This window comes from Mesocricetus auratus, unplaced genomic scaffold (assembly GCF_017639785.1).
Source record: "Mesocricetus auratus isolate SY011 unplaced genomic scaffold, BCM_Maur_2.0 Super-Scaffold_100038, whole genome shotgun sequence".
NCBI classification, from domain to species: domain Eukaryota; kingdom Metazoa; phylum Chordata; class Mammalia; order Rodentia; family Cricetidae; genus Mesocricetus; species Mesocricetus auratus.
In genome coordinates this window covers 7217728-7239321 of record NW_024429216.1, presented here as the reverse complement: position 1 = coordinate 7239321, position 21594 = coordinate 7217728, and the positions used below count along the sequence as shown (strand labels likewise).

The 21594-nt window shown below is 49.3% G+C and overlaps 2 protein-coding genes across 2 annotated transcripts; both read left to right on the top strand.

The window, feature by feature from the left end:
* The first annotated feature begins 10658 nt into the window (after positions 1-10658).
* On the top strand, positions 10659-12578 carry Eid2 (EP300 interacting inhibitor of differentiation 2). The gene has a single exon (XM_005086256.4). The coding sequence runs from the start codon at positions 10794-10796 to the stop codon at positions 11502-11504; it is 711 nt and encodes a 236-aa protein (XP_005086313.3). The 5' UTR covers positions 10659-10793; the 3' UTR covers positions 11505-12578.
* Positions 12579-19461: 6883 nt separating this feature from the next.
* Eid2b (EP300 interacting inhibitor of differentiation 2B) lies at positions 19462-21521 on the top strand. Its single transcript, XM_013125333.3, has one exon. The coding sequence runs from the start codon at positions 19576-19578 to the stop codon at positions 20029-20031; it is 456 nt and encodes a 151-aa protein (XP_012980787.1). The 5' UTR covers positions 19462-19575; the 3' UTR covers positions 20032-21521.
* Positions 21522-21594: the final 73 nt, after the last annotated feature.

Sequence of the window (21594 nt, the reverse complement as noted above, 5' to 3'; positions counted from 1 at the left end):
CCGCAGAAGGCAAAGGAAACAACAGGAGGCAACACGGTAGCAGGGGTTACGAAAGACGTGGAGAAACAGAAATCCATGATGGGACCTAGTTGTGGACCCCAAATCGAACACCTTCCATTTGAAGCAGCCACGGCCGGCCTCGTTTCCCTCCCGGGCTCCGGCCCTTAGCTCACCTGACATCGAAGCCTCTGGAGCAGGGTATTCATCCCAAGACTGTGTCCATGGCGTTGAAGGGCTTGAAAATTTAAACAGAATCATCTCAAATCCTCTCTGGGAGTGTTAATCTGCAGATCTCCTTTAGATATGGGTTGTTTCGGAGCGTGTGGACCAAAGATGTAAACACTAGAGATAAGGACCGACTGCGCTACAGACTGAGATAGCCCGGGTTTTTATACTGTGATTAGGAGCTGAGCAGGGATGACACACGCCTCTAATCCCAGCATCCGGGAGGCAGAGGCAAATAGATCTCTGCTTGATCCAGCAGTTGCATTGAGAAATCCTTTACTAAAAAGGATTGGTTAAATGCAGAAAATGTTAAAAAATAATAATAACAATAAATGTTTTAAATTTTTAATTTTTACAAAACTTCACCGGGTGTCGGGCGTTGGTGGCGCACGCCTTTAATCCCAGCACTCGGGAGGCAGAGGCAGGCAGATCTCTGTGAGTTCGAGACCAGCCTGGTCAACAGAGCGAGTTCCAGGCCAGCCTCCAAAGTCACAGAGAAACCCTGCCTCGAGAGGAAAAAAAAAAAAAAACTTCACCAGGCAGGGACAGGGACTCACTATGTAGACCTATGTGACCTGGAACTTTACTCGTAACCCAGGCTGACCTCAAATTAACAGAGATCCTCCTGCCTCTGCCTCTAGAGCGCTAGGATTACAGGGATTAAAGGTGGGTACCACAATGCCTGGTGTGAGGAACATTTTAACATTTTCTTTGAGCCCAGTTTGTCGTTTTCCCTTGTTTCCAGTGTGCTCAGTGATGTGTGTTTTTGTTTCTTTTGTTGTTGTTGTTGTTTGTTTGATTGTTATTGTTGTTATTTTCTAGACAGGGCTTCTCCGTGTGGCCCCAGCTGTCCCGGAACTCTCTCTAGCTGGCCTGGAATTCAGAAAGATCTGCTGGATTAAAGGCTTGAGCCAAAAAAAAAAAAAAAAAAAAAAAAAAGGTTTGAGCCACCACCGCCCGGCCCCGCCCTGCCCCGCCCTGCCCCACCGGGAGAGTTTAGAGAAACCACACCCAGTGTTCCAAATCCAGGCTATGAAAAGTCACAGTTAACTTTGCATTTAAGGTTTTAATCTCTATCCTTCAGGGATCCGTAAGGCTCGGGATACCCCAAGAGCAAGTTCTCAGCACAGAGGAGATGTCTTTGCCCCAGAGGGACAGAGGGCGGGGAATAGGAAGACAGAGAGAGGGGAAGGAAACGGGAAAGGGGTATTTGTTCCCCAGTGGAGGACAAAGAATTGTCTCCGGATACAGAGCAGACAGACGTGGCAAACAGAGAAACGGCGGTTTACAAAGGTAAAGGGGGAACCCCCGGTTAGGATGAGGTGTTTAATTTTAATTGGGCATGTTAACTAGGGCAGCCAAGGGGCTTTTGATTACTGGATTTCAATCTGGACCTTGGTATTCAGCCTCAGAAGGAGGAAGTGGCCAAATAAGGGAACAAACCTTGGTGGCAGCTTTAGGAATGTAACCTAATGGTGAAAGGGATAAACTCAACTCAGTGGCTTCACTTCTAATAATTTAAAAATAAAGGGACCAGACCCTCGCTCAGCACCCCCTGCTTAGTAGCCATGACAGGCTACAGAAAAGATACATAGACCTCTGACACAAGGAAACTCCAGATCCTCTGGCCTCCCAGAGTCTAGGGCCAAAACTGAACACAAAGAAACTCCAGACACCCACACACACACACACACACACAGACTCCTAGATACTGGGTTCCTGGGAACTGTGACCACAAAAGAAACTCCAGGGGGACCAACACCTCCCCTGTAGTCTCCAGGATATAGTTCTGAAAACTATTGGTATCTATGTACAACAGGCCACCTGCAAGTAACAAGACAATGTCATAGAAAACACAGAATGTTCCCTCTCAACACTGGCCAATAAAAATAATTGGTACATGGGTATTTCATGCCAAAATATGACTTTGAGAAATGCTCCTGATTGTTCCCAAATGTCAGCCAATCAGAAACCAACCTGTACCTACTGATGTAATCCTGTGACTTTTGTCTTTAAAACCTAGCAGTAGACAGGGAACTTCAGTCCCTCTGGAGGCTGCTGTGTCAGCTTGCTAGGCAGGGTCCCTGTCGTGGGTGGTTAAACAATTAAAACCTTGCTTTTGCAGTTTGGTGGGTCTGTCTTCCTGGTGGTCTCTGGGCACAACAACTTGGGCACAACAATGATTTTTAGCAACACAGAGGGAATTGGGAGAAGAGTAGAGCCTACCAGGGCTGTGTTTGATATACTTGCACTGGCTACAGTCCCTTCGATATATATAATGAAACAAAAATGCCTCTGGTATGTAAAGCCCTAGCTTGTTCAAGCTGCGCCCTGTCAGCCCACTCTCCCTTTCCTGGAATTGTTAGGGTATTCTTTTTTTTCTTTTTTTCTTTTTTTGGTTTTTATGAGACAAGGTTTCTCTGTGTTGTTTTGGAGGCTGTCGGTCCAGCCCAGCCTCGAACTCACAGAGATCCGCCTGCCTCTGCCTCCCGAGTGCTGGGATTAAAAGTGTACACCACCACCGCCCGGCATGTTGGAATATTCTTAAAAACTGTCCAGTCTTGTAAAATCTTTTACTGCCTCAGTTGTTCTTACAAGATAAAAGATCTTAGGAAATAATGGATAGTTCTGATTTTGTAAAAACTGCTTACTCGCTTGCTCAAGATAACTGAAGGGCCGGGCGTTGGTGGCGCACGCCTTTAATCCCAGCACTCGGAAGGCACAGGCAGGAGGATCTCTGTGAGTTCGAGACCAGCCTGGACTACCAAGCGAGTTCCAGGACAGCCTCCAAAGCCACAGAGAAACCCTGTCTCGAAAAAAACCAAAAAAAAAAAAAAAAAAAAAAAAAGATAACTGAAGGGCATCTGCAAACATCCATGCCAAAGTCCAAGTCCTGCTTACACAAAACAGGACATAAGCTAACCCAACTCCAAAGCTGTAACTTGGTGGGTTTTGTTGTTATAAACTCCTAACTGACATAGCTAGAGGCTTTTGTCTTGGGAGAGTTCTCAGGTGTAGTCCTGGTACCAGATGCCAGCCAGTCGTGGTTCCAATATCTAAATAAAAGCCTATTATTTGTTAAAACTTATTAATGGTAACTCGCTGAGTGACCATAACATTGCAAACAATGGGATAAATAGAATCAACCCCGTTAGCTCAGGGGAAGGAGCTGACCCACAGCTACCCTTCCAGGTTATGAGGAGAAACAGCTTCAAGTCCATGGTTGGTCCTTGAACTGGGAGATCATTAGAAGGAAAATAACAGTGTATTTTAAAATGACTCAGCATGACCTTCAGGGAGTCCAACCTCATTCCAAGTGAGAATAAAGGGCTGGAGAGATGGGTCAGCCGCTAAGAGCCCTTGTGGTGATCGGAGCTTGGTTCCCAACATCTGCATCACAGGCTCCAGGGAACCCAATGCCTCTTGTGGGCACCTGCTTGTGTGTGGGCAGCATATGTACATCCAATCGCAAGTGCAGATACACAAATAATAAAGAAGTATTCTAAATTACACTTATACACAAATAATAAAGTATTCTAAATTACATCATGTGCAATTTAGTATATTTTAGTGTGTGCGCACACATGCCCAAGTATTGGATCTCCTGGAGTTACAGGTAGGAGTAGCTGCCTGAATAACATATATACTCTAAACTGTTGAGGCATCTCTCTAGTCTTAAAAAATTAATATTTTTAGCTGGGTGGAAGTGGTGCATGCCTTTAATATGGCACTTAGGAGGCAGAGGCAGGCAGATCTCTGTGAGTTCAAGGCCAGCCTGGTCTACAGAGTGAGTACCAGGACAGCCTCTAAAACTACACAGAGAAACCCTGTCTTGAAAAAAAAAGCATAGTGTAACTAGGTACCACAAATTAAGAACTGTTAGCCACTGGAAGGTTACTTTTGGAGGTGGGGGGTTCAAGACAGTGTTTCTCTGTGACTTGGAACCCACTATGAAGACCGCTTTCTCAAACGCAGAGATCTGCCTGCCTCTGCCTCCCAAGAGCTGGGATTAGATCCAGGCACCACCAGGGAGAGAGTGGCAATGGGTGTGGCCTGACGTCTTCAGGCTGTAAGGTCCTGTTGCTTCTTATTATGGTCTATCACCTACAAGGTCCTGGTGATGAGACGAGCCACGATTCCAACAAAATTCAGCTCAGGGAGCCCATGAATTTATTGGGCTTGTTTACAGAGCATGGGTGAAGGGTTGCTTACAAGAGCCTGGGATCCCAAAGCTGCAGCATGACAAAGTCTCACCTAGCTGGATGATGGCTCCGCCCCATCCCCAGAAGATGGAGTTCACTCCCACCGACTTCACTCAGCATACTCCAGACCTGCTGAGATCTAGAGGACACACAATTAGGGTAGCATGGCAGACAGCTGTCTGGGAGGATCAGGTCAGTCTCAGGTGAGTGTCCGGTGACTCTCCCTGAGCCCTTCTTCTCTGAGGGAGCCCCAGCATTGTCAACCGGTCCACTCTGAGGGGTTCTAGCCATGATGGTCTGCAAGCTGGCATTGCTGATTTGACCAAGACACCCGGAAGACTGACTTATATAGCTCCTGTGGATATCCAGTTGAAGAACCATTTGTTCATCAGCCACTGAAGGTCTTGGTACCGTATCAAAGTCAGTTGACAAGGAATTGGAGAGATGACTCAGTGAGTAAGAGCACTGTAACTCTTGCTCCAGGAGGTGTAATAACTTCTAGAGTTCATGGACACCCACATACACAACCACATACCAACAGGGACACATGCATAGGAAACATATATTGGAATTATTTATAAAAGGGGGCAGTGCGATGAGTCAGTGGGTAAAGTCCCTTGCTGCCAAGCCTGACCTGGATGCTGGGATGACAGGCGTGCCCCGGTCACACTCAGATCTATTCCTTGTATGCATCTTTCTTTCAACTGTTTTCTGCTGGTGATCTCCAAAAGTTCTATCTCAGATAAAATGGTCTGAGAAGCCGGATGTAGTAACGCACACTTTTAATCCCAGCACTCGAGAGGCAGAGGCAGCATACCTCTGAGTTTGAGGCCAGCCTGGTCTACAGCGCCAGGTCCAAGAAAGTCAGTGCTACACAGAGAAACCCTGTCTCAGAAACAACAAAGCAGTCCGAGCTACTGACTCCAGCATCCAGTGTTCACGAGTGTGTGCAAGCGTGCACACACAGGAAGGTCAGAGGACAACCTGCAGTAATTCTGCTCTGTAACAACGCGCTGAGCTTTCAGTCCTGCTCTCCCAAAGCGGGCGCTGTCCATGGTGCTGAGTGGCATTGTAGCTGGGCTTCTGCTTCCAAGAAATAGGCAAGGGCTGGAGTGATGGCTCTGCAGTTAACATGCTGGAAACCAGCTAATCAGTGTGGACATTCGCCTTTAATCCCAGCAATCGGAAGGCAAAGGCAGGCAGATCCCTGTGAATTCAAGGCCAGTCTGGTCTACAGAGCCAGTTCTAGGACAGACAGGGCTACAAAGAGAACCCCTGTCTCAAAAGAAAAAAAGGCGGGGGGGGAGCGAGAGATACTGGAGACATGCTCTGGGCAGAGAACCCAGGTTTGGTTCCCAACATACACATCAGGAGCCTCACAACCAAATCCGATGCCATCTTCTGGTCTCTGAGGGCACCTGCAGACATACGGTAGGTACCCATAAACTCATACAAGCATACACACGCATATAGATGGTAGGTAGGATAGATAGATGATAGATAGATAGATAGATAGATAGATAGATAGATAGATAGATAGATAGATAGACAGATGAAAGATTGACAGATGATAGATAGGTAGATAGATTAATTGATTGATTGATAGATGATTAATAGATGATTGAAAGATAGATAATATATAAAAAGGTCTCCATTTATAAAGGTCATCTACAACTTAAAGAGGTTTCCATCTTAGAGTGATCTCCCCACTCCACAGAGAAAGATCCTCTACCTTACAGAGCTCTCTCCACTCTGTAGTGATCTCCCCTACTCTAGAGAGATCCTCTACCTTACAGAGGTCTCCCTGGTTTTGTTTTTCCAGTGGTGAGAATAGGATGCATGTGTCATACGTGCTAAGCAAGATCTCTACCACTGAGCCATACCCCAGCCCCTACATGAAGGAGATCCCTGCACATTAGGGCTCCTTCTCTGACTCTGGGTTGGGTACAAACCAAACCCAAACACCTGTTTTCACAGAGATCCTTTATTAAGCGGGGGGGGTGTTAAAGTGGCTGCTTTTTGACTCAGGCAGAAAACATCAGCAAATGACCTTGCAAGTGTGATTTTTTTAAAAGATTTATTTATTTATTACATATACAGTGTTCTGCCTACATGACAGAAGAGGACACCAGACTGAATTGCAGATGGTTGTGAGCCACCATATGGTTGCTGGGAATTGAACTCAGGACCCCTGGAAGAGCAGTCAGTGCTCTTAACCTCTGAGCCATCTCTCCAGCCCACAGGTGTGATTTTTTTTTTTGGTTTTTTTCGAGACAGGGTTTCTCTGTGGCTTTGGAGGCTGTCCTGGAACTCGCTTGGTAGTCCAGGCTGGTCTCAAACTCACAGAGATCCTCCTGCCTGTGCCTTCCAAGTGCTGGGATTAAAGGCGTGCGCCACCAATGCCCGGCCACAGGTGTGATTTTTAAGAGCAAAGGTTTGCTTTAGAATGGGCTAGGATGCTGCCCAGGGTGGTGGCGCACGCCTTTAATCCCAGCACTAGTGGCAAGGTGTGTAACTTTAATTGGGCATGTTAATTAAGGCAGCCAAAGGGGACTTTTGATTGCTGGACTTCAATGCTTCGATAGCCGGACATTGGTAGTCCTGGAACTAGCTCTGTAGATCAGGCTGGTCTCGAATTCACAGAGATCCGCCTGCCTCTGCCTCCCGAGTGCTGGGATTAAAGGCGTGCGCCACCAATGCCCGGCTGTAAGTTAACGGTTTTTAGCAAGGCAGAGGGAATGGGGAGAAGGGCAAGGCCTGCCCAAGCCATGTGCTCAAGTAGGCGAGTGCCCCCTCACTCCCATTCCCATCATTTTGTTTTATTACTGGGAAGGTGGGGCATTGGGTAAATGGCTGTGATCTTCTCTGTCTGCTTCCTGCTGATGTTGGGTCATAGTTGTTATGGGACCCAAGGAAACTGGGTTGTTGGTCAAGGTCTGGAAGGACAGGCTCTGCAAGACCATCTGAGGCCAGGAAAGTGTAGTCTGTGAGCTGGACCAGGGTATAGATTTTGAGGAGACAGATAGGGTGGGCAATGGAGTTGATTTGGAATCCATTTGGACAGATAGACTAGGGACAGAGGTGAAACTAAGGAGTTTAGAGGGAAAATGGGGGCCTTGTATGTACATTTGAAACTATTAGTAGTTCCCAACCAGGGAACTATGGGAAAATCCCACTCTTAGGAATAGGCAGTGAGCAGGAAAACTTATGCTGTTGGTTATCTGGAGTCTTCTCTCAGGTCTCAAGTACTCTTGAGAGGAGCCAGGACAATTCAGATTAGAACAACCGGCATCTGAACGCAGGGTCTGCCTGTGTTGGAGAGAATACAATCTGAGAGGCTTTTGTTACAGCAGAATAGTGTTTCCCTGGATGTCCAGGTAGGTTCTGAAACTGAAATATTTCAGAAACATGGGTAACTGGAGAGGCTTTTGCCAAACGGTGAGAGGGATGGTCTATAGCAGGGTTTGGGCATGGGTAGAGAGAAGCCATCTTTGGCTCCCAAAGGGAAGCTCAGGTGGTAGGGGCAAGTGATTACGAGTGGGGGTTGGGACTCGGTGTCTGAAGCGTCACCAGCAGAGGAACTGTGGCAGGGAGGGCATTGAAGAGAGACACAGAGAGCAAGAGAGGCTTTGGGACGTTTGAGGAAAGGAAGAAGAGGAACGAAGGAGTGTCGGGGAAGCTGCTGGGGGTGTGTGCACAGCTCCTGTCAATTCTGGAAAGGACACCCTTTCCTAGGAAGGGAATAGGGGAGAAGGGAGGAGTCTTGAGTGGTCTGGAAAACCGGTTATGTGTTCTGACTACGGGTGAAGATGGCTGGGACCCCAACAGTAGCACAGAGAGAAGGAAAGAGATCTGAAACAACTTTTTTGAAGGTTTGATTGTTTTATGTATATGGGTGCTCCATCTGTATATATGCCTTTATGCAGAAGAGGGCATCAGATCCTACTATAGGTGGCTGTGAGCCATCATGTGGTTGCTGGGAATTGAACTCAGGACCTCTGGAAGAGCAGCTAGTGCTCTTAACCACTGAGCCATCTCTCCAGTCAAACTTTTTTTCTTGTTTTTGTTTTTTGTTTTTTTTTTTTTGAGACAGGGTTTCTCATTTCTCTGTGTAGCCCTGGCTGTCCTGGAACTCGCTCTGTAGACCAGGCTGGCCTTGAACTCAACAGAGATCCACCTGCCTCTGCCTCCCAAGAGCTGGGATTAAAGGCCTGTGCCACCACTGCCCCGTGGAAACAACTTTTTATATACCTCAAATTAATTTCTCCAACCCATAAATGACTCTCTCAAACCCTCATGACTTACGTAAACGTTTATATCTTCAGACCTTAACCCATTCTGTTGAACTGTCATAGCTGTTAGGGTTCACGAGACGTCCCGTAAAAGACATGTATGCAATCAACAAAAAGCATTTAATTCTCGAGAGCAAATATTCCAGCATGAAAGAGTGGCAAAATTGTGAGCCCAGGAGAAACTTTCAGGCTTCTTTTAAGCAAGACAGGGGGGTTCCAGGGAGGGGAGGTTACTCTGGAGGCTGATTGGTGGGCTTAAACAAAAAGTTGACAGGTTCTTATAGGATTGGCTGGTGGATTTAGTGGTTAGGGACTTCCCCAATGCAGGGTGGGAGAAGCTATTTGGAGTGGGGGGGTCGAGACAAGGTTTCTCTGTGTAACAGCCCTACCCGTCCTGGAACTCACTCTATAGACCAGGCTGGCCTCTAACTCACAGATCCACCTGCAAAATTATGGGGGCCAATTACATTCAGACTTCCACAGCTCTCCAGCACCATGTCTGCCTGCACGCCTCCATACTCCCTGTCACCACGCCCCCCACAATGACGTTGATGGACTGAACCTCTGGAGCTGTCAGCCGCCACCTCAATTCAATGTTCCCTTCATGAGAGTAGTGTGGCCGTGGTGTCTCCTCACAGCGAGAGAAGCCCTGACAAAGACAGGTGGTATCCATGCCCGTCTGTTGTAGGCTCCCTGTCCGGGATGAGTAGACAGACCTGTGTGTCCCAGAGGGTGCCCCTGATGTGGGGGTGAGTATACACAGAACTACCAAAGCCCCCTAACGATAATGCCCTCTTCTGTCATGACAGCCTTCCTATGGTGTGGGAGAAACAGAAGCAGTATATCATCCCCCAGAGCACGTTCCCCTACCCCCGCCTTCTTCTTCATCCGGGTTATTCCTTGAGTTGCGCCTTCTAGGCTGGATACACATTAAAGTACCACATGGCTAGTACCAGTCAGTCTGGGGTCGGAAGAACCCTGCAGCTGCCCAAAGTGTTGTCTTTACTTGGGATCTGACTTTGGTTTCCCAAATGATTATTTCTAAAAGCCCACAGAGGAAAACAGATGATTAACTAAGAAAATGGTGATGTCAGTGAAGAGAAAGGCTCCCGCCTTGGCTACCAGAACATGCCAAGCCATTTCCACAGCTTTACCAGAGTCCTAGAGTAACGTGTGTGCAACAGACTCTCAGGAGACATCGACTCTTTCCCAATGTTCAGTTTGCTTATTTCCTTTTTCTGGTTTTCTTTTTGTTGTTTTGTTTTGAGACAGAGTTTCTTTATTTTATTTTATGTTTTGGAGACAGGGTTTTCTTTGCGTAGCCCTGGATGTCCTGGAACTCGCTTTGTAGACCAGACTGGCCTCGAACTCACAGAAATCCACCTGTTTCTGCTGAGATTAAAGCATGGGCCACCACTGCCCGGCTCGGTTCTTAACATTTATTTTATTTGTGTTTGCACACGGCAAGAGTGCAGAGAACAACGTTTGGATGTCAGTTTTCTCCTTCAAGGTCATCCTTAGCTGTCCGAGCTTCGTGACCAGCTGTTTCAAAAATGCAACCAAGGGCTAGAGACGCATTGGCTACACACTGGTGAAGGTTCAGTTCCCAGAACTCCAGTTCCAGAGGATCCAGCGCTCTTTGCTGGCTTCTTCCGGCGTTGTATGCATACAGTGCACTTGCAAACGTGCTAGGCAAAACACTCACACACACAAAATAAATAAATACGAGTAAACGAATCTCTAAAAGCAATTTAAAAACTAAAATTGAAATTACAAACAGGCTGATGGTAGAACAGCCCCACCCTGCAACCGAAAGGGTGCAACGGCTTTTCTGACCGCCAGGTGACAATCTCAAGGCTTGCCACCCCCCAAAAGGGGGGCCGGAGGAGACGCATGCGCACTGCTCCTCGGCTTCGCCGTTGGAGCTACGCCTGCGCGGGCGGCGGGGCACGCGACGTCTCCCCGTGCGCACTGCGCCCGTGTCCGCGGCCCCGCGCGCCCGCCCCGCGCCCCGCCGTCCCGTTCTTCCCGGGTCTCCGCGAGCGGCAGCGCCGACCCCGCGCGCGGTCCGACGATGTCGCAGCCGCCCGCAGTCAGCAGCGTCCCGCAGACGGGCGCAGCGAGCGGCGACCGCGGGCTCCCGCGGGCCGAGGTAGGCGGCGGGCGCCGTGCGCTCCCGGGCCCGGCGCGACCCGAGGAGATCCGGGGAGGCCCGATGGCGGCGGCGGCCCGGGAAGGCCCCGCGACCCCGGGGGCGGCGGCCAGGGGAGGCCGGGTGGCGGCGGCCCGAGAAGGCCGCGCGGCGGAGGCCCGGGGGGGCCCGGCGGCGGCCCGGGGGGGCGCGGCGGCGCGAGAGGGCCCGCTGGCGGCGGCCGCGTCCAGGGAAGCCCGGATGGCGGAGGTGGCCCGGCTGCTGGGCGAGCCCCTGGAGGAGGAGGCGCCCGAGGGCCGGCCCCGGTCCAGGGCGGGCGGCCTGGCGGCGCTGCCCTACCTGCGCCTCCGCCACCCCCTCAGCGTCCTGGGCATCAATTACCAGCAGTTCCTGCGCCACTACCTGGAGAACTACCCGATCGCCCCGGGCCGCATCCAGGAGCTGGAGGAGCGCCGGCGGCGCTTCGTGGAGGCCTGCAGAGCCCGGGAGGCAGCCTTCGACATCGAGTACCTGCGCAACCCGCAGAGGGTGGACTTCGACATTCTGACGTTTACCATAGCCCTGACTGCGTCGGAGGTGATCAATCCTCTCATAGAAGAACTGGGTTGCGATAAGTTCATCAGCAGAGAGTGAGGGGGCCCGGGCGAGGGTGGCGGGCACCGCACCAGGAGGACCTCGGCAGCCGCGTCCAACCCCATCCCGCAACTTGGTTTTCGGAAGTTAAAGGGAGCTTGAGAATGAGGCAGTGCACCGTTGGAGGGGGGGGGAGAGAAAAGCGCCAGAAAATCGGGGGAGGGGGTTGTCCAAAGCGTCGTTAGACTCCCGCAACGTTCCTTGACTTTATTGATTGGTTGAGAGTTCTCGTGTTACGGAAAACGCCCATCCACGTGGCTTCGTTAATGAGGTAAAGGATGGTTTTCTTGTAAAATGCTGAGACTCGAAAGAAAATCGCCAGTAGCAGACTACGCTCACGATGAAGGAAGAGCAGCGTGGAGAGTTTAAACTGGTTTTAGGACCAAGTGTCTGTCAAAACTTGACCTCTGCAGATCTCGCCTTCTCTTCATGTCAGAGTCTACGAGAGTGTAAGACTGGTTTTGTGTTTCTGGGACGTTGGGAATGGCAAGCAACATAAATATTGTATATAGTATGTGATAAATGTGTTTTAAACGGTATCAAATTTCTGGAATTTTGTTTTCCATTTCCGAAGCTTTTTTTTCCTAAGTCATCCTTTCATAAGCCCCAAGAATATGAAGACTGAAGTCTTTTGTCCTCCCCTCCTTCCCGTACCTAATGCAGCCTCTGAAGTCAGCCTCCTCCCTAATTTCATTATGTATATACAGTATATGTTTTTATTTAGTTACAAAGTCGACATGTTTTGGTTTACATATTGTGACTTGGTTAAGAAAATATCTTGAAGAACCTTCCCGACCAGTATGTTTACTCCTTCAAACTGTTTCTTTGCATCCTGTGGCTATGCTATAATGAACCAGAAACACACTGATGGCCGGCTGGGCTGTCTGCTTTTCTCCTGGCATCATAAAAGCCCCTCTGGTAGGCTGTTACTGCTTGTCACCTGGCTGTGCTTTGGTTCTGACGGCAACGCGGTTTTCAAGTTTATCATCTCAAGTTGGAATCCGTCTTATGCTTGACGGTGTTACAGATCATTTTCTTTTCTCTACGTTTCCATAAAACTGATGGTGCATCTCACTAGCTTCTTAGGCTTTTGTTCTTGGTAATATCTGGAGTCTGAGTTCTAGAAGTGACACTCCTGGGCCAGAAGTTTGCCTTTGGGACTTTACAGACTTTACAGATATAGCAAATTGACCTCTTCACAGTCCCACCAGTAAATGGCTATTTCCTGGCTGCCTAGTCAATGTGCTCAACCGTCACATGTATAGTGCTTACTAGCCTGATAGCAGAAAAAAGATACCAGTTTTAAGGTTTTTAATGTAAGTAGTCTGTTCATTTAAGAATGAAAAGGGGGCTTGCAATATTTGTCAATGATAGCACACTCACCTAGAATAGCCCAGTGCTAGCACACCACCCCCAGTGAGGCTGAGGATATGCCTCAGTGGTAGAGAATGTCCCAATGAGGGACTGAGGTGTGGCTCAGTGGTAGAGCTCCTGCCTAGAATCCCTCAGTGAGGGGCTGGAGTGTGGCTTATTGGTAGAGTACCTGCCTAGAATTCCCCAGTAAGGGGCTGGGGGTGTGGCTCAGTGGTAGGGTCCTTGCCTAGAATCCCCCAGTGAGGAGCTGGGGGTGTGGTTCAGTGGTATAGCACCTGCGTAGAATTCCCCAGTGAGGGGCTGGGGTATGGCTCAGGGGTGGAGCCCTTCCCTAGAGAATGCACAAGTAAGTCTCTGAGTCTGGCCCCCAGAACCACAAAAATCTAACTTCCTCACGTGACCGTCCACATTCTTTTTTGTTTTGTTGTTGTTTGAGGCAGGGTTTCTCTATATAACCCTGGATGGCCTTGAACTCTGAGATCTCCCTGCCTCTACCTCCTAAATGAATGCTGGAATTAAAAGTGTGCACCACCACCACCACCCAGCTGACAGTCCACATTCTTTATCCATTTCTCCCCTCAACACTTTCTTTAATGGCTGTTAGTGCCATTAGGTATGGCAACAGTTTGTGATATGAGTTACAAATATATTCTTCCAGTTGTTCAACTGGCTTTTCTTAAATTTTTTATTTTTATCCTCCATGTGGGTTCAGGGAACCAAACTCAGGTAACCAGACTTGTGTGGTACCCACAGAGCCAACACACCTGCCTGGATTATTTATCCTGTTTTCCCTAAACCGTGCAAGATTTTAAATCCCAAAGTTTCCTTGGTGTGTGCTTGGGATTTCATTTTTTTATCTTGAAGCATTGGGGATTTATCCAGGGGAGTAATGGTATGAGGTAAGGACCCACCCTTCACATAGCAAACAAGCTACCAGAGAGCTTTAGGTTTCCTGATGCTGAACCCACTCATAGTTTCTAGTTATTTTTGTTGATGTTTACTTGAGGGGGCAGTGTTGAAATGGGTTCTCTGTGTAGCCCTGACTGGCCTGGAACTCGATCTGTAGACCAGGCTGGCCTCGAACTCAGAGATCCAACTGTCTCTGCCTCCCAATTGCTGGAATTAAAGGCGTGAACTACCACACCCAACATTATTACTATTATGTATTAGTATTAGTTCAGACCAAAAAAAAACAACCCTTTTTATTAGAATCATTTTACATATAACCCAGGGATAACTGCTATCTTTAAGATACTGAGTCTTATATTTTAAAGACTTTATCTTAGTATGTGTGAATGTTGCCTGCATTTATGTCTGTGCACCATGTGTGTGCAATGCCTCCGAAGGCCAGAAGAGGGCACTGGATCCTTTGGAAGTAGAATTACCCACAGCTCTAAGTCGCTATGTGGGTGTTAGAAAGCAAACCCAGGTCTTCTGCAAGAGCAACATGCGCTCTCAACCTCTGAGCCATCTCTCCAGCCACTGAATCTGTTTTGAGGTGTGTTTTGTCATATTTGATTTAAGACAGATCTCACTTCTAGCTCATGCTGGCCTGCAACTTAATTCCTCCCTGTCTCTGTCTCCCAAATGCTGGATTACAGGTATGAGCAATCTCGCCTAGGGAGGAAAGGAATGCTTCTTGCCAGGTGGTGGTGGCACAGTCCTTTAACCCCAGCAGAGGAAGGGGGTCTCTTGAGTTTGAGGCCAGCCTGGCCTAAAGAGTAAATTCCAGGGCAGCCAGAGCTACACAGAGTAACTGTGTCTTGAAAAAAACAAAAATAAATAAAAAGATATAGAACTCTCCCTGTCCAAATAAGCTTTTTCATATTTTTCATTTGTTTCTTTGTTTTTCAAGACAGTTTCTTTGTGTAGCCCTGCCTGTCCCAGAACTCACTCTATAGACCAGGCTGGCCTCCAACTCCGAGATCACCTGCCTCTGGCTCCCGAGTGCTGGGACTAAAGGTGTGTGCCACCACACCCAGCTAGACCCACTGGTGGTGGCTCATGCCAGTAATCCCAGGACGTGGAGGATGAGGCAGGAGGATCACAAGTTTGAGGCCAGCTTAGGATAAATATCCGGGCTCAAAAAAATTAGGGCTGGGAGTCAGAACAACCTGTAAAAATGCTTGTTTCCCATGAATGATGACCCAGATTTGTCCAGAAAGCCCACGTGGAAAAGTATATGATTTGACACTGGTGATGCAGAGAATTCCTGAGGTTCGCTGACCAGCCAGCAACCCTGGGGCCAGTGAGAGCCCTGTATCAGAAACAGGGTGGCACTGTCACAAAGGACACTAGAGGCTGGCCTCTGAATCCCACATGCACGTGGCGTCTGCGCACACATGATGAACACACACACACACTTTAAAAGCCTCTTTGTAGCCTTGAGTGTAAATGTTTATTTGGAGAATACTAACACTGTTAAATGAGTTTCCCTAAAATCGGTCTCTCATGGTCTACACGTTCTTCCTAGATGTCTTACCTTTGGTCTTGAAGGCTTGGTGCTCTAGGAGACCGAAAAGAGGACTCTGAGCCCCTGGGGCTGCAGTTACAGCTGTGAGCCGCCACGTGGGTGCTGGGAATCGAACTTGGGTCCTGTGGAAGAGCAGCTGTGCTCCCAGCCACTGGGTTTACCCCTATCGTATATTCCGACGGCTCCTTCATCTCTTCAAAATGATTAGTCTCTGCTCAGTTCTCAGATAGCCTGCCAGTGTGCTCGATTATGTTAGTTTGCCCTGTTCACATGATTCTCTACGACCTTTGAGTCTGTGTGTCTTCTGTGTGGTGTACACACGTGGGTATGTGTGTCTGTGAGCATGTATGCAGAGGCCAGAGCAGGTGTCCTCTGCCACCTGCCCTGAGACAGTCACGGAAACTCGGGCTAGGCTGGCAGCCTCCTTCCGTCTCTACCTCCCATGAGACAGTCACGGAAACTCGGGCTAGGCTGGCAGCCTCCTTCCGTCTCTACCTCCCATGAGACAGTCACGGAAACTCGGGCTAGGCTGGCAGCCTCCTTCCGTCTCTACCTCCCATGAGACAGTCACGGAAACTCGGGCTAGGCTGGCAGCCTCCTTCCGTCTCTACCTCCCATGAGGGCAGGGTTATAGTGACCATTGGCAGCTTTTTACAGGGATGCTGAGATCTGCATTTCAGGCCCTCGGGGTTGCACAGCGTGAGGGCAATCTTGATTATTAATTTGATTTACCTGGAGAGAAGGGCCTCAACTGAGGAATTACCTTGAGCTTATTGGCCCACGGGTAAGTCTATGAGGCATTTTCTTCATTGCTAATTGATGTAGCAAGACCAAGCCCGCTATAGGCAGTCATCTCTGGAAAAAGTAGCTGGACAAGCGGTGAGCAGCACCCTCCATGGCCTCTACATCAGCCCCTGCCTCCAGGCTCCTGCCTTGAGTTTCTGCCCTGATTGCTTCCAAGGTTGACCATGACCCTAGAGTGATGAACTGAAATAAACCCTTTATTCCTCAGATTTGTTTTGGTTGGGGTTTTTGGTTTGTTTTTTGTTTTGTTTTATTTTGTTGATTTTCAAGACAGTATTTCTCTGTAAACCAGGCTAGCCTCGAGAGATCTGCCTGCGTCTGCCTCTCGAGTGCTGGGATCACAAGTGCTGGAGTTTCTTGCTAGCCTGGTTCCATGGCCGCTTTTCAGCCCCAAGTGAGCACACAGAGACATTATAAACTGTTGGCTGATGGCTAGGGCTTCATACTGGCTAGCTGTCTTAATAATTAACCCATTTCTATTAATCTAAGTATTTCCACGTGGGCTTATCTTACCGGAGAAGGATCCGGACCTGTTACTCCTTTGGCGGCTGCATGGAGTCCTCTCGCAGTCTCTCTCTGCCTTCCCTTTCCCAGCATTCTCCTTGTCTCCTGATCCCACCTATCTTCCTGCCTCTACTGGCCAAGCAGTGTTTTTGTTCATCAACCAATAAGAGAAACATATGTACAGAAGGACGTCCCCATCAGCGTGCACCACACTGCCCGGCTCTTCCCCAAGGCTGTCTTGGCCGGTGTTTTATCACATCTGTCGGTGCTCAGACATCTCTTTATTGGCTCCTGGGCCACTGCACTCTGTAGAATGTGGTGAGTGACCATGACTTGTGAAAGCTCTTTCCATAGTCATCCTCCCTCCCCCCTCCCTCCCTCCGTCTCGTGTGTGTGTGTGTGTGTGTGTGTGTGTGTGTGTGTGTGTGTGTGTAAATGGATGTTGGAGGGTGTTGGAGTGATGGCTCAAGGATTAAAAGCATTGTTGCCATTGCAGAGGACCCAGGTTCAATTCCTAGCACCTTGGGCTCACAATCATAATCACCTGTTTCTCCAGTTTCAGGGGATCTGACACCCTATTCTGTGCTGCACAGGCGTCTGGCACACAGGTAGTGCACATAGTACAGGCATGCAAACACTTATGAACATAACCCTAAAAGAACCTGAAAGAATGGCCGTCGGGATGGGGCTGGAGAGATGGCTCAGCTGGAAGGAGTACTTACTGCTCAGTCTTGAGGACCAGGGTCTGGGTGCCAGCACCCATATTGGGCAGCTCACAACCACCTGTAACTCCAGCTCCAAGGGATCCTGTCCTCTTCTGGCCTCTAAGGTCACCCCAATGCATGTGTATACACACATTCACATGGAAACACAGAAGCACACATCTAAATGAAAAAGGACATCTGTTTTTAAAAAGAAAGGTGGTTGGGCTTTGTCAAAGGCTTCTCAGGCTATGAACATGCTGGACTTGGTACACACCTGTAATCCCAGCACAGTGGGGACAGAGGCAGGAAGATGCTAAATTGGAGGCCAACTTTTGTTATATGGCAAGACTCTGTCAGAAAACCCAGAATCTGGCTGGGTGGTGGTACCTTTAATCCCAGCACTCAGGAGGCAGAGGCAGGCGGATCTCTGTGAATTCAAGACCAGCCTGATCTACAAGAGCTAGTTCCAGGACAGCCTCTAAAGCCACAGAGAAACCCTGTCTCAGAAAACAAACAAAAAATAACCCAGAATCTGCTGGGATATGCTGGTGCACACCTTTCCACCCAGCATTCAAGAGGCAGAAGCAGGCAGATCTCTGTGATTTTGTGAGTTCGAGACCAGCCTGGTCTACAGAGTGAGTTCCAGGACAGCCAGGGCTACACAGAGAAACCCTGTCTCGGAAAGCAAAACAACCGATGACCGTGATCTTAGGTTATGTCAGATACACCATGATCAATTGTGAAATCATGTTGAGAAAAGCTAACAGTACATGATCTTTACAGTTTTCAAATTTACTAACAAGCTGTGCGTGTGACACAGAGATGGGTATCACTGAGTAGCCGTGCTGACTGCAGTGTTAACCGAGTCCATCACCACTGAGCTGTACGCCAGTCAGTGTGTGTGCACATGTCACAGGATGCATAGGGTCAGGGGACAACTTGCAAGAGTTGCTTTTCCTTCTCCATGTGGCTCTGGAGCAAGACACCAACCATCACCTTTACCTCCTGAGGCAACCCTTGGTCGCCACCTACTTGTATTCACTTTGAGACAGGGCGTTACTAAGTTGCCCAGACTAGCCTTGAACTCAACCCGAACTCAACCCTGTAGCCCAAGCTGGCCTTGAACTTGGCCTCAGGCACCTGAGTAGCTGCAGTTGTAAGCTCAGCTGCTACAATGTTGACAGGTTGGTGATGCTAGTCTCTGGCTGGATTCACCACAGGCACAAGAAGGCAGGTGCAGAGACTATTAAATGACCGTGGTACAGCTGTGTTTCAGACAGAAACTGGTGATTTGAAGTTGATTGGATGCAAGGGGCTCTCACACACTTCCGGCAGATTTTCACATAGCCCTAGCTGGCCTAGAACTTGCCATGTAGCCAAGGATGACTCCCAAATACTTGCATTGCAGTGGGCCCCACCAGAGACAGCTCTCCTGTATGGTCTTTAGATGATTGATTGGCAGTTGTAACCAAGGGAGAGTTCCAAGACAACAGTGTATTACACTCAGGTAAACGAGGCGCCTCTGAATGGTGAAGATGGCTATGTGAACCGTGAGGGGAACAGGAAATGGAGGTCTTTCCTGAGAATCGAGAAAATATGTCAGCCCGATGGATCCCTGGGTAGACGTGCTTGCTACCAAACCTGACAGCCTAGGTTCAATTCCACATGGTAGGACCAAACTGACTCCTAACAGTCGTATTCTGATCTCCATGCACTCGCTATGGCTTGCACATGCGCACACACCCAAACTTCAAATGTGGCACAGGAGCCAGAGGTAAACAGCTTGTCAAGTTAGACGAGCAACCTGAGTTCGACACCCCAACCCCACATAAGGGTGGAAAGAGAGGACTATACAGATGCGTGACAAAACGCCCATACACGTTTTTTTTTTAATGAAAATTAGCCGGGCGTGGTGCCACACGCCTTTAATTCCAGTTTTCTGGAGGCAGAGGCCAGCACTTCTCTCAGCATATATATGAGTTCCAGGCCAGCCAAGGCTACATAGTGTCCCGAGCTGCAGGCGGCCACGGTGGTAATCGCACACGGCACCGCTAGGGGGCGATCGATGTCCGCGCACGGTGCTTGCGCACGCACTCCGTTCTCCAGCGCGCCGAGGCCCGCGCATGCGCACGGCCTCACCGCCGCTGGAGCCGGTTCCTAGCGCTCCTCGGCTCCGCGCTCTCCGGTGACCTAACGGACTCAACGATCGGCGATGTCCGAGCTGCCCGGAGAGAGCCGAGTCCCCGACCTGAGCCCCGTGGCTGGCATCGGCGACGTCCTGCATGGGGACGTGGGCGGAGGCAGTCGGGTCCCCGAGGCCCAGGAGGGCCCGCTGGCCGCAGCCGCCCGGTTCGTGGCGCCGGCCCCGGGCCCGCTTCCCAGGCGACTCCCCGGCGTGGCGGGCCTGGTGGCCATGCCGCACGTCCACGCGCCGCTCCGCCTTCTAGAGCTGCACGAGCAGCGGATGTTCCAACACTACCTGCACACCAACCCCCTGATCCCCGCCCGGCTGCTCCGCGACATCGAGGAGCGCCGCCGGCTCTTCGTGGAGGGCTGCAGGGCCAGGGAGGCGGCCTTCGACGCCAACCCCCCGCAGATGGACTCGCACGCCCGCGCCTTCACGCTGGCGCTCACCGCCTCCGACGCCCGCGGCCCCACCGCTGACTGAATTGGTGGCCTTAGCCTCTAATGCCAGCCCTCGGGAGGGAGGAGGCTGGAGGATCCGGAGTTCAAGGTCCCCTCGGCTACGCAGAGTGGGAGGCCAGCCTGGGCTACAGGAGACTCTGTCTTTTATATAAAAAAATAAAAATAAAAAGATTGATGGCCAGGAAGTCAGGTGACTCTTAGGGTCAAGGGCAGAGGCAGAAGTCTGGGCAAATGTCATGAGGTTGGGAAGTCCAAGCAGATCTTAGGCGGGGGCAGGGTGGAGTGCAGCAGGACCCGGAGGTGGACACTTGGGGCTTGAAGCTGGTGGCAAAGAAGACTCTTCTGACTTCCTCCTCGTGACCGTTAGCGATCCCCCTACCCCCCCGCATTTGTGGGAACTCAAGGTTGCATTACTATGAAGGATGGTTTTGCAAAGATGAAGTCTAAGAATTACCAATGTTAAAAGAAAAAACTTAGAAATCAACTGAGATACGGAGAGAAACCGGGGAGATTGGTTCACAGTTGCTCCTGGGTTTGACTAGCATCAGAAGAGACAACTTGGACACTTCAGAACTGAGGGGTCATCTCGTTATCAGCTGACAAGCTCAATGTGCCGTTAATTCTTGTGTTTGATGCTCTGTAGACAAGTTGTAAATATTCAGATGGGGGGAAATCAAGTATGTGTTTGTGAGATGAGTATTTCTCAAGACAATGTGCACTTGTATCCACGGGGGAATAGATTTCATTTTTTTAAGCTTTTATTTATTATGTACACAGTGTTCTGTCTATGTGTCTGCCTGCATTCCAGAAGAGGGCACCAGATCTCATTATAGATGGTTGTGAGCCACCATGTGGTTGGTGGGAACTGAACTCAGGACCTTTGGAAGAGCAGCCAATGCTGGTAACCTCTGAGCCATTTCTCCAGAACCAGATTTCCTATTTAAATGACAGGTGTGCCGTCACAAGCCGCAGAAGTAGCAAAAGATGCTTTGGGAAGTTAAACTTTTCTCTCTGCCACACTGAAAACTGTCTAAGCAAGCATCCATAGTGATTTGGGTTGGGGTGGGGAGATTGTTCTCTGAAGGGTTTTCAAAACCATTTTCTAATGCATATGCAAGTTGAAACCAACCAAATTCTCTCTCCTAATCCCGGTGCTGAGGATGGGACCCGGATCCTTACACTTGCTACCCCTGCCCTACATTTCCAGTCCCTTTGAGTCAAGGTGGGGCTGGTGACATTGGTTACAGTGTTGCCTCTGAGCCTATTACTGAGTTTGATCCTGGGACCCACATGGTGTGAAGGTCCACTCCTCTTTCTGCTGACCACCACTCATGTACACACACATGCAATGTAAAAAAAGAAATCTCGATGGTATGTACCTGTATCAGCATCTCGGGTTTTTTATATTTTCAGTTATATGGGAAGTAATTCTCTATTGTTTTCTTTTTTAATGACTACTGTTTACGGCTGTATCTTAACATATTTAATGAACTAGTCTTTTGGGCATCTGGATTGCTTGAAAATGTTTTCTTTTAAAGATTTGTGTGTGAGAGCTTGTGTGAGTACCTGTGTAGCATGTGGGTGC